General features: G+C 47.1%; 1 protein-coding gene across 1 annotated transcript in view; it reads left to right on the forward strand.

The window, feature by feature from the left end:
• The window catches only part of CCNJL (cyclin J like), a 58,214-nt gene that overhangs the window by 20,734 nt on the left and 25,321 nt on the right, over positions 1–12,159 (forward strand). Inside the window, exon 3 of the mRNA XM_043596856.1 lies at positions 8,920–9,133. Within this exon, the coding sequence (XP_043452791.1) occupies positions 8,920–9,133 (214 nt within the window). The remainder of the gene's footprint in view (positions 1–8,919; positions 9,134–12,159) is intronic.

Below are 12,159 nucleotides of genomic sequence, written 5' to 3' on the forward strand. Positions count from 1 at the left end.
TCAAGGACCGCGAGATCGTGACCTGGCTGAAGTCGGACGCTTAACCGACTGCTCCACCCAGGCGCCCCTGGTTTTTTTTTTTAACTTTGAATGTTTCTTTTTTAAAAAATTCAGTGTTGAAAGCATGAAAATAAAAATCACACAAGATCTCAGCCCTCCAAGATACTGCTATTAACATTTTGTTGTATATCTAATAGTTTCTTCTTGTCCATTGTTACTATTTTTTTAAAGCTTATGTATTTTGAGAGAGTGCAAGAGTGTGAGTGGGGGAGGGGCAGAGAAAGAGGAAGAGAGAGAATCCCAAGAGCAGGCTCTGCACTGTCAGCACAGAGCCCGACGTGGGGCTTGAACTCTTGAACTGTGAGATCATGACCTGAGCCAAAACCAAGAGGCTGACACTTAACCAACTGAGCCACCCACGCGCCCCTCCATTGTTATTACTTTTAAAAACCAAAATAGGGGCACCTGGGTGGCTCAGGAAGTTGGGCGTCTGACTTCGGCACAGGTCAAGATCTCGCGGTCAGTGGGTTCCAGCCCTGTGCTGGACAGCTCGGAGCCTGAAGCCTGGAGCCTGGAGCTTGGAGCCTTCTTCGGGTTCTGTGTCTTAGTCTCTCACTCTTGCCCCTCCCCTGCTCGTGCTCTGTCTCTCTCTCAAAAATAAACAAACATTAAAGATAATAATAAATAATAAAAACCAAAATAAACTTTGATAACAGAAGTGTTTTTTGGTAAGGTGGATTGCATTCCCTGCACCTGAACTCCGTCACGGCCGCTTGTCCCTGTGCCCCAGCCTGCTCATCTCTGGTTATGGCTGAGGAACTCGTGCTCTCTTGTCTGGCTCAGGTGATAAAGGGCCAGCAGCTTGTGAGGGAGAGTTTCTGGAAGCCTCTGCCTGTCCTGCTACCCCTCCTTTTCTGTGAACCTCCTCCCAGCCTTTCTGCTGTCCACAGAGATGTTGCCCCTGCCCTGCCGAGAGGAAGGTCACTCTGCCTGGCCCCGTTCCTGCCCTTCCTGCCCCTTTCCGCCCACACTGGCTGCTGAGTGCCTGCCAAGTGCCTGCCTAATCCGGGAGGGCTTTACAGGCCGCCCCTCGCAGGCTGCTCTTTTGTTTCTGGAATCCAGGCCCCTCACCAGGAGGGGTGGCTTCATGCACCCGGGCTGCTGTGGCCTTTAAGCTGACTTAGGTCAAAAGTGCCTGGGGAGGAATGCGGATCCCTAGAGCAAAGTCCTTGTAATGAAGGCCTTTTCCCCCTTAATTGGGTTACAGAAGGAATCAGCTGGGCTCTCAAACTAAACAGGGTAGGCATGCTGGCGTCCCACATTGTTGTTCATTTGCCAAGGAATCACCCTTCTCAGCGCCAGAAGCTGAGGCTGACTCCTCATTCCATTTGACTTCAGGGTTCTGTGGAGGACAAGGAGATGGGTAGGTTTCCTTCTCTGCAGAGGCCCCCAGGCCCAGCTATAAACCATCAGGTAGAAAGCTTCCCTCCACCCACCAAAGCATTCCATCCAACAGTTCCTCTGAGAGTCCAGAGAGCTTTTGACAGAGGCAGATAAGCTCAGTTTATCTGAAGTTTGATTGCCCAGCTTGAGGGAAAGGCCACTAATGCTTACTGATTGCTGTCAAGTGCCAAATATTTTACAGTTAGGGCAGTGTGACCCCCATTTTTCAAATGTGCCCCATTTTTCAAAAGTGCCTGGGGAGGAATGTGGATCCTTAGAGCAAAGCCCTTGTAATGAAGGCCTTTTCCCCCTTAATTGGGTTACAGAAGGAATCAGCTGGGCTGATGAGGGCCCAAATGAGGGCACTGGGGTTCCAAATTCACATGCCCAAGGTTAATAACTGGGGTGGACCTGAGATTCCACCCCAGAACTGCCTGACTTAACTATCTGTGCCAGACTGCTCCCCAATATGTGGGGAGAAGAGTGTATTTGATGCACCGTGGTACGTTACAGTATTCATTCTTTTTGTTTTTTAAAGGCTATGTTTTTAAAACAGTGTGAGGTTCACAGCAATATTGAACAGAAGGTACGGAGATGTTCCATGTACCAGCTGCCCCCGCATGCATGCACAGCCTCCCCCATATCCACATGCCCCACCAGAGGAGTACATTTGTTACAGTTGATGAACCTCATGACACATAAGTGTCACTTAAAGTCTTTTGTTTTTAATGTTTCTTTTTGAGAGAGAGAGGGAGGGGCAGAGAGAATCTCAAGCAGGCTCCGCACTGCCAGTGAAGAGCCTGATGCCAGGCTTGAACCCACAAACTATGAGATCATGACCTGAGCTGAAATCAAGAGGTGCTTAACTGACTGAGCCACCCAGGTGCCCCTGTCACTTAAAGTCTTTGGTTTACATTAGAGTTCAGCCTTGGTGTTGTACATTCTGTGGGTTTGGACAAATGTATAATGATGTGTATCCATCATTATAATATACGGAGTAGTTTCATTGCCCTAGAAAATCCTCTGTTTGGTCTGTTCTCTCCCTCCTCCACCCATCCCCTGGCAACCACTGATCTTTTAACCCTCTCCATAGTTTTGGCTTTTCCAGAATGTCATACAGTTGGAATCATATAGTATTTAGCCTTTTCAGATTGGATTCTTTCTCTGAGTAATGTGCATTTAAGTTTCTTTCTTGCCTTTAAAAAAATTTTTTTTTTAAGTTTTGTTTATTTTGAGAGAGAGAGAGCATTAATAGGGGAGGGCAGAGAGAAGGAGAGAGCGAGATTCCCAGGCAGGCTCCACAGAGTCCAATGTGGGGCTCAAACTCAGGAACCGATGAGGTCATGACCTGAGCTGGAGTCAGACACTTAACCAGTTGAGCCACCCAGGCGCCCCTCCTCCTTGCCTTTTCATGACTATCCATTCCTTTTTACTCCTGCAGATAGTTTTTGAGCACCTCCCTCTGGGCACTGGGCAAATGGTACAGGCAAAGTGGACTTGACCTCCATCCTCCGGAGCTAGCGTTTAGCAGGAAGACACATGTAAATAAGTACATACCTGGCCGTGAAGAATAGCATGCTAAGAGAACAAGGGGGCTTGATTTGGAATGATAAGGAGTCAGAGAAAACTTTGGAAGGGACATTTAAACCAATATCTGAGGAATGAGCAGAAATGGGGGTGAAGAGCATCGCAGATGGCTGTTCTACTTTCAGAATCCTGCCCACTTTTGACACTCAGCCTCTTCTGGGAAGCCCTATTTGCCAAATCCTTCTTGACCCGTACTGTTGCCTGTTCCAAAGGAACATAACTTTTTCTTTTTTTTTTTAATCTTTTTTTAACATTTATTCATTTTTGAGAGACAGTGACAGAGCGTGAGTGGGAGAGGGGCAGAGAGAGAGAAGGAGACACAGAATCTGAGCAGGCTCCAGGCTCTGAGCTGTCAGCACAGAGCCCAATGCAGGGCTCGAACTCACGAGCCGCGAGATCATGACCTGAGCCAAAGTCGGAAGCTCAACCCATCCAATGAGCCACCCAGGTGCCCCCTTCATAACTTTCTGTTTTATGCATGGATGACTTCCTTTGGGAATCTGCTCACGCCAGCGGACCCTTTCCTCAGGAAAGTATACAGAGGGAGCTCTCTTCTCCCAGTTGACACAGGAGAAAGTCCAGAAGGAGTTAAGCTTGGCCGAACTGAGCAATCAAGGAAGTCAGGACTCTGCATATCTGACCTGTTGTGTTTTGGGACTCTGAACTGCCTTGATGGGGGCAGTGCAGTCTGGGCCAAAGGTCACTTGTCTCATTTCCGGCAGCTGCTGCCTACTGAACACCAAGGATCTGTGACTGTGGTTGCGTCTTGTCAAGAGCCTCAGAGCCGGCTGTTTAGAGGAAATACCCAAGTAGCCTGCAGGCTTGTGGGGGCTGCCGGAGGGTGGAGGAGGAGGCTGCTTTTGCAGCTGCAGCCCCGCATTGGTTGCTGCTACCAGGTGTCTGGACATAGCCCTGGAGGAGCCTGGCTGCGAGATCTTCATGCGTAGCCACCCTACCAGTGTTTATGCCCTGCTCTAAGCCCTTCAGGGGCTCTCTGTTGCCCGCGGAGCAGGCTAGATGTCTTAGCAGGGCGCACAAGATGGGACTGCCCGCCGTCCTCACCTGCTTGTCTGGACACACCCTACCTGTTTGGCTGTTCAAGTGCCCCGATTCCCTGGATGGGACACCTGTGTAGCTTTGCCAATGCAGTTTTTCCTGCTGACCTTCCTCCCTTCCTGTATCTTCAACAGTCACTTCCTTCCAAATCCTGGCTGGATGGATCTCTCCTCCTTGAAGCCTCCACTGCTGCTCCCTACTGATGGGCTGAGGGCATTCTCCACTCACCACTGCAGTTCATTCCTCTTTCCTCCCCAGCTCTCCCCCTCCCTGCCTTTATTCCTTCCACAGCTAGTATTAGGTACCTGATGATGTTTGGACACCCCAGGGTGCTGAGAAAACAGGGATGAGCCAGAGCAGACCCAGACCCTGCCCTCAAGGAGTTTGAAATCCCACAGTGGCCCATAAATTCATCAGACAATGAAGATGAATAATACACAAGTCAAATCTTTTCTTTAAAAAAGTTAAACTGACAATAAAAGATTGTCTCTGTGATTTAAATGAAAAAAACCAGGGTGCCCCCCTGGCTCAGTTGGTGGAGCTTGCGACTCTTCATCTCGAGGTCATGAATTCGAGCCCCATGTTGGGTGTAGAGATTACTTTAAAAAAAAAAAAAAAGGTTGAGAAAAAGGTACATTGACAGTCTTGTGGTCTCAGATCCCTTGCAGGTTAAGTAAAGCCTGGGGTTTCAGGACTTTGTCAAACTCCAGTTTATGTGTAAACATGAGGGAGAGAGAGTACTTTGTTCACCTTGGAGCACCTTCCATGAGCAGAACCCTGGGGTTAGCACGAGAGATGTCCTGGGCTCAGAGCTCTGTGGGGGAACAAGCCAGAAGAGGAGAGATCCCAGCGTGAAATCTCAACGCAGGCTTCACTTTCACAGGGAAGGCCTTTCTCCCTTTGAGAAGATGGGGGCGTTCACTGCTCAGGGTTTTCCTTTGTAGTGTTTTGTCTTTGTTTTTGTTTTTTAAGGAGGCTCCATACTCAGTACGGAGCCCAACGCGGGGCTTGAACTCATGACCCTGAGATCAAGACCTGAGCTGACATCAAGAATCAGATGCTTAAGGGGCGCCTGGGTGGCTCAGTTGGTTAAGCGTCCAACTTCAGCTCAGGTCACGATCTCGCAGTCTGTGTGGTTAAGCGTCCAACTTCAGCTCAGGTCACGATCTCGCAGTCTGTGAGTTCGAGCCCCGCGTCAGGCTCTGGGCTGATGGCTCAGAGCCTGGAGCCTGCTTCCAATTCTGTGTCTCCCTCTCTCTCTGCCCCTTCCCCATTCATGCTCTGTCTCTCTCTGTCTCAAAAATAAATAAACATTAAAAAAAAAAGAAGAATCAGATGCTTAACCAACTGAGCCACCCAGGCACCCCTCCTTTGTAGTGTTGATCACCATTTGGAATTGTGTAATTGCCTTATTATTTGGTTCCCATCTCTTACTGGTCTAGAAACTCCATGAGAATGGTAAAAGGATAGCTTTATTGAAATATAATTCATATATCATAAAACTCACCCTTTGAAAGTATACAATTCAGTTGCCTTTAGCATATTAAGCATTGTGCAACCATCAACACTATCTAATTTCAGAATGTTTTCATGATCCCAAAAAGAAACCATTAGCAGTCACCCCCCCGCCCATTAACTTCCACCCATCCCTAGCTCCCAGCAACTACTAACATACTTTATGTTTGTATGGATTTGCCTATACTGGACATACCATATAAATGGGATCATACAATATGTGGCCTTTTATGACTAGCTTTTTTTCACTTAGCATAATGTTTTCAAGGGTCATTCATATTCTTTCCTTTTTATGGCCAAGTAATATTGCGTGGTGTATGGATACATTTTGTTTTTCCATTCATCAGTTGATGCACATTTGGGTTGTTTCCATTTGGAGACTGTTAGTGATGCAGGTTGGCTGCGTCCGAGGACCCAGAGGAAATCCTGCAGGACCAGCCAAGAGGGTCTTTGGCTTCTCACAGGATAGAAATTAAGCACAAGCCTTTGGGGCACCTGGGTGGCGCAGTCGGTTAAGCGTCCGACTTCAGCCAGGTCACGATCTCGTGGTCCGTGAGTTCGAGCCCCGCGTCGGGCTCTGGGCTGATGGCTCAGAGCCTGGAGCCTGTTTCCGATTCTGTGTCTCCCTCTCTCTCTGCCCCTCCCCCATTCATGCTCTGTCTCTCTCTGTCCCCCAAAAAATAAATAAATGTTGAAAAAAAAAATTTTTTTTAAAGAAATTAAGCACAAGCCGAGAGGAAGTGAGAACAGCATTTACTGAGGACATAAAGCAGATACAGACAGAGTGGGTGACTCAGAAAGGAAAGAGGTGTGAGTCTCATGTTTGCTTGGGGTCTGGGGTTTTCACTGAGGATATGGTCAATGCACGTGTCTTCTCAGGCATCCAGCAACAAAGAGAAGTGTTTAGGTGTCCTCCATCAGTCACTTATGCCCTGGAGCCAATGGTCTTGGTGAGTCAGTGGTCTTGGAAAGTGGTTCATGAGGACCCACCTCATCACTCCTTAGATGTTATCTGCTGCGCTGAATGACTCCAAAGAAATCATTAACTCCATACCCTTTATAAGGAGGACATACATTATCTGTACCATAAAGTGTGTGTAGAGTGGAGGTATAGGTCCTAGCAAGAATAGAGGCAACAAAAAAGTAGTCTTTCATGGGGTCCATTCAGTTTCCCTATCTTGTTATGAATAAAGCTGTTAGAAACATTCCTATACAAGTTTTTGTGTCTCCACGTTTTCATTTCTCTTGGGCATACAGCAAGGATTGGAATTGCTGGGTCATGTGCTTCCTCTGTGCTTCACGTTTTGAGGAACTACCAGAGTGTTCTCCACAGTGGCTGTACCATTTTACCTTCCCACCACCAGTGGATGAGAGTTCCAGTTTGTCACATCCTCACCAACACGTGTTTATTTTCTGATTTTGTTTTTCTAGTAGCAATTGTAATGGGTGTGAGGTGGTATCTCACTGTGGTTTTGATTTGCATTTCCCTAATAATTGAGTGTTGCGCATCTTTTCATGTGCTTATTGGCCATTTCCATGTCTTCTTTGCAGAAATATCTATTCAGTCCTTTGTCCATTTTGAACTACGTTGTCTTTTTATTGTTGAGTTTTGGGAATTCTTTACTCTGGATACAGCCTCTTACTGATACATGATTTCCAAACATTTTCTCCCGTTCTGTGGGTTGTCTTTTCACTTTCTTGATGTTGTCTTTTGAAGCACGAAGGTTTTACATTTTGAAGTCCAACTTAGATGATCTTGCTTCTAGTTCTGTTGCTTCTAGTCACATCAAAGAAACCATTGCCTAAGTGAAGATTTGCTCCTTTTGTAAGAGTTTGATGGTTTTAATCTTCCATTTAGATGTATGTCTATCTTATTCTAGGTTATATCCCCAGTGCCTAGAATAATGTCTGATGTATAGAAGGCACTCAATACTTACCGAGTTAAATGAATGAATTAATATATTTTGAATGAATAAATGAATGAATGAATGAACAGATATCTCTTGTCCCAGAGCTGTTGCTATCTCAGTAGAGCCACACTGAGAAAGTGGCTGAGAAAGTGGCATGATACAGACAAAGGGCTCCAGTCTGTTTTAATCTCACCCCCAGGGAACCTGCCTTTAGTAAGCTCTCACAGTTCCTTTTCTGCCAGTTCCCCCTTTCCCACTGTCCCTCAATTTTGCTTCTCTTTAGTTTCTCTACTTGACAAAATATAGCTACAGCATTTCCTAAATAAATCATATCTGGCCTACTTCGGTTAAATTGCAAATATAGCAGATATATAAGAAAATTTTTCCTGTCATTAAAAATCTTGGTTGGCTTGATATTTCTCTTGTTGGCTTATGTTGGAGAAATAAATTTGGATAACATGGCAGTGTACAAATTACAAAGTAAAAGTTGCCTCCTTGGGTGGAGGGAAATATGTTTGGAATTTACTTTTAGAAAAAAAATGTATGTGCATGCAGAGAGAGAAAATATAAAATGAAAACTGAGGAGCCTGGGTGAAGGGTATTTCAGGAGTTCTTTGTACTATTATTTTAACAGCTTTTTGTGTATTAAATATTTTTTAAATGTTTTGTTTTTTTTTTTTTAAAGAAAGAGAGAGAGAGTGCAGGGGAGGGGCAGAGAGAGAAGGAGAGAATCCCAAGCAGGCTCTGTACTACCATCACAGAGCCCGATGTGGGGCTCGAACTCATGAGCCGTGAGATCAAGACCTGATCCGAGATCAAGAGTCAGATGCTTAACCAACTGAGCCACTCAGATGCCCCATATATTAAATATTTTTTAAAATTCATCTCTCACAATCCCACCCAGAGAGGCAATTAGGCTGGGGTCCCTGAGAGGTCACTGTATGCTGGGTGTTTACATTCATTTTCTATTTAATCCTCCCCTCAGCTGTTGAGGAAGAGGCAAAGGTGAAGGCAGGGGACCATGCTGGCACGACTTGGTTGAGTAGTGCAACTGGAATTGGGATACGGGTCTCTGACCTCCAGGCCTATATTCTTTTATGGCTTATATATCTCAAATACTAATCCTCTCCCCAGGGAATGACTGGTGTCTTTGGTGCCGATTATCTCCTTCATGTGCCTCTGTCATCATATCCTTGACATTTCACGAGCCTGTGCTCACTGAGGGCAGATGGGAGATGGTCCAGGAGTTTCTGGAATAGAGGAGCTGCCATCCTAGGATTTGAAGGGTCTGGAGGGAATCACTGACCCTCACCAGCCAGCAGGCAGGCCCCTGTGTCTCGCTTTCCTGGGGCATCCGAGGCTCTCAGGAGGCAGCCCTGACCCCCCTTCTGTCCCTCCTGTCCTCCAGGAGCTGAAGCTGCCCGCCTTCCGAGCCCACTCCCCACTGTTGAAGAGCCGCCGGTTCTTTGTGGACATCCTGACCCTGCTGAGCAGCCACTGTCAGCTGTGCCCCTCGGCCCGGCACCTGGCTGTCTACCTGCTGGACCACTTCCTGGACCGCTACAACATCACCACCTCCAAGCAGCTGTATGCCGTGGCGGTCTCCTGCCTCCTGCTCGCAAGTATGTGGAAACCGCTGCTTCCCACCCACTCCCCGCCCTCCTTAGAGCCTGGGTGCTCCTGAGTCATTTTACATTTCTGAGGTCTTTGCACATCTTCTGTGTCCATCCTTTGCTGAATGCAAACTATAGTCATAATAATCAACACTTTCTTTAGCGTCTGTAATGTTCCAGGCTAAGTGATAAGGATTTTAGCATCTTGATTTTAATGCATCCACACCATGACCCAAGGAGACAGAGAGACAGATACTTGTAGTACCCCCATCTTACCGAGACATAGAGAGATTAAGAAGCTTGCCTTGGGTCATCTAGCTAGTATATAGCAGACACAGTTTGGGCCCAGAACTGCGTGGTGCCAGAACCTGTACTCTTAAGGCAGTGTCACCAGAGGCATAGGGCCTCTGAGTGTGCTATTAGGGGAATGTATGTTAGGGGAAACCCTAACAACCACTGTTCTTAGAGGTATGTAGAAATGTGACTGCTTGATTGGGGCCAACCAAGACCCATTGTGTTGTCACCAGGCCTGGACACCAGGCCTCAATCGTCCATTGAGGCCCAACAAAAAACACAGCATAGCTGTCTGTCTGTCTGCCTCAGTAGGGACTACCGCCTGACTATGCTGCTCAGGTCATGTGCTTAAAACACAGTTCTGTTATGCCATCCTGCTACTTAAAATTGCCCCCTGGTTTACCAACAATCTGAGGATAGGGATCGTCTATCAAGGTCCTGTCTGTCTGACCTCATACATTTCCCCTCTTCAGGCACTGAATCCCAGCTAAGTCCCCTCCTGTCACAGAACTTTGCCCATGCTGTCTCCTCTGCCTAGAAAGCTTCCCCACCCCACCTGTCTGGACCCAATTAAATGTCACTCAGGCCCCACATCCTTGAGAAAGCCTTCCCCCCCCCACACTCAGCAAATACACATTTCCATGGCATCATGCACTCTTAATTAACACCCACCCCTGCTACTAAACAGTAAGTTTTGGGGAGGGAAAGGAACCTAGTACATCATAAGACCTGAAAAAAATATTTGTGGAATAAAGGAAATGAATGAAGCTAGAGGTTCCTTCCGAGCTGGGCTTTCACACCTCTCCAAGGTGCCCTTAATGGAAAGGAGTGACGTGCCCCAAAGTGGCTAGCTACAATCATGACATTTCCTTGACATCTAGTATTTTCTTCTTACAATTCAGTCAGAGTTTACATTCCCCTCTACAATATGTTATCATCCTGTTTTATTATATCGGCCCCTCTCCAATCCTTGAGTCCCACTGATGCCACAAGAGGATGGTACCCATTTTCTCCTATGGCTCTGTCCTCGGCATGCTGCCCTGAACCCCTGTGGCCACGATCACCCAGTTCCAGAAGCACAGCTATAGAGTTTTAAACATTCTGTATTGTTTTCCACCATGGCACTTTCTACCTGTTATTCTAATCCCTTTGGCTGCTTTGGGTGTACAGTCTTCCAATTTGATTTTCTCTACCTTGGGCCAGCTGATTTCCTGTGTTCTACAGAGAAGTCAGTCTTGCTGGGTGGGAATCCAGTCTGCTTGCTACCTCAAAGTCCCAAAACAACATGTAGCTCTCTTCCGTCTTGGGAAGAGATGCAGGGCTTGCAAGATATCACTGTCAGCCGAGGGCAGAACGGGCATCACATTTCAGGCGGCCTAGGAGAAGTCCGCGCCATGGCCTTTGGCCTGCTGCTGTCTGTGATCTATGGGCTGCATCGAGGCCCCATGGGGGCAGGGGACTTAGATTTCCATGAGGCCATGGAGGCTGTCCTCCAGCGTCTGTCTGGGGAGCTGGGACGTGAGGCGCACACTGGAGACTCCTTTGTGCTGCCGCCGTCATGGCAGAGGGAAGAGGGCCTTTCAGACAGAGAGGCAGACACCCCCACCCACATGTCTGAGGACAGCAGCCAGCCTGGGGCAGCAGGAACGGATTTTTCAGGACACCTGCCATATGCTCAGAGGCCCAAAGAAAGAAAAGTTTCCATGACAGCCTGAAATCCTATTCATTGCTCCCTCCCCTCTCCCCAGGCTGACTATTAGCCACAAGGGGGTGGGGGGTGGTGGTCACCTTGCCTCAGGAAGTTTTGAGTTCTGCTAATTCTGTACCAGATAATTCCTAGATAAGAAGAGTAACATTTCTTGCACCCACCTGTCAGTTTTTCAGTTTTTAGAGCTGTTTCCAGATAAGAGCCTTTGCACAGATGGAACCTTCTCACCTACCTGCAGCCCCTCTGCCCCCATAGATCAAGGGTCAGTCAAGGGTCCATATCTTGGTCAGACCAGTGGAAGTCAAGGGTCAGACCAATGGAAGGAGGTGGAAAAGCAAGAGCTTATAGGTTGTTCCATGGTGGACTTGGTCTTCCTATGATTGAGTTAACTGTTCATGTAACCTACACGGGATAGAATCCTACCATAAATATAATCTAGATATAAGTATACTGTAAATATAGTAGAGCCACTGTCTTCTTTAATCTTTCATCTTTTACAGCTTCCCAGCCCCTCTTTTTGTTGTTGTTATAGCTGTTTAATTAAAAGGATAATTTGGCAGCATGGAGACCCCACAACTTCCAGGTGAATGGGCTTTGTCAGCGTGCCATAACTGTCATCCTGGTGGCCACAGCTTTATTACTTACTAGCCCCTTTCTCCACACCCAGCTGTGTGTCAAGCACTTAACACCCATGTCTCGTGGAATCCTCCCAACCAGCCTATATGGTTGTGCTGTCATCTGCCCATTCCGTAAGCTCAGAGAGGCTGAGTAACTTGCCTATGATCACACAGCTCAGGAGTTTTGTTTGTTTTTTAAATGCGGTAAAATTCATATCACAACATGAAATTTACCATTTTAGCCATTGTGAACCATACAGTTTCACGGCGTTTAGTACATCCATTCACACTGCTGTGCAACTGTTGCCTCTCTCTAGTTCCAGAACATTTTCATCCCCCTGAAAGGAACACTTGTATCCATTAAGTGGCCACTTCCCATTCCTTCCCACTCACAGCTGCTGGCAGCCATTAATCTG

The sequence above is a fragment of the Prionailurus bengalensis genome, chromosome A1 (assembly GCF_016509475.1).
Source record: "Prionailurus bengalensis isolate Pbe53 chromosome A1, Fcat_Pben_1.1_paternal_pri, whole genome shotgun sequence".
NCBI classification, from domain to species: domain Eukaryota; kingdom Metazoa; phylum Chordata; class Mammalia; order Carnivora; family Felidae; genus Prionailurus; species Prionailurus bengalensis.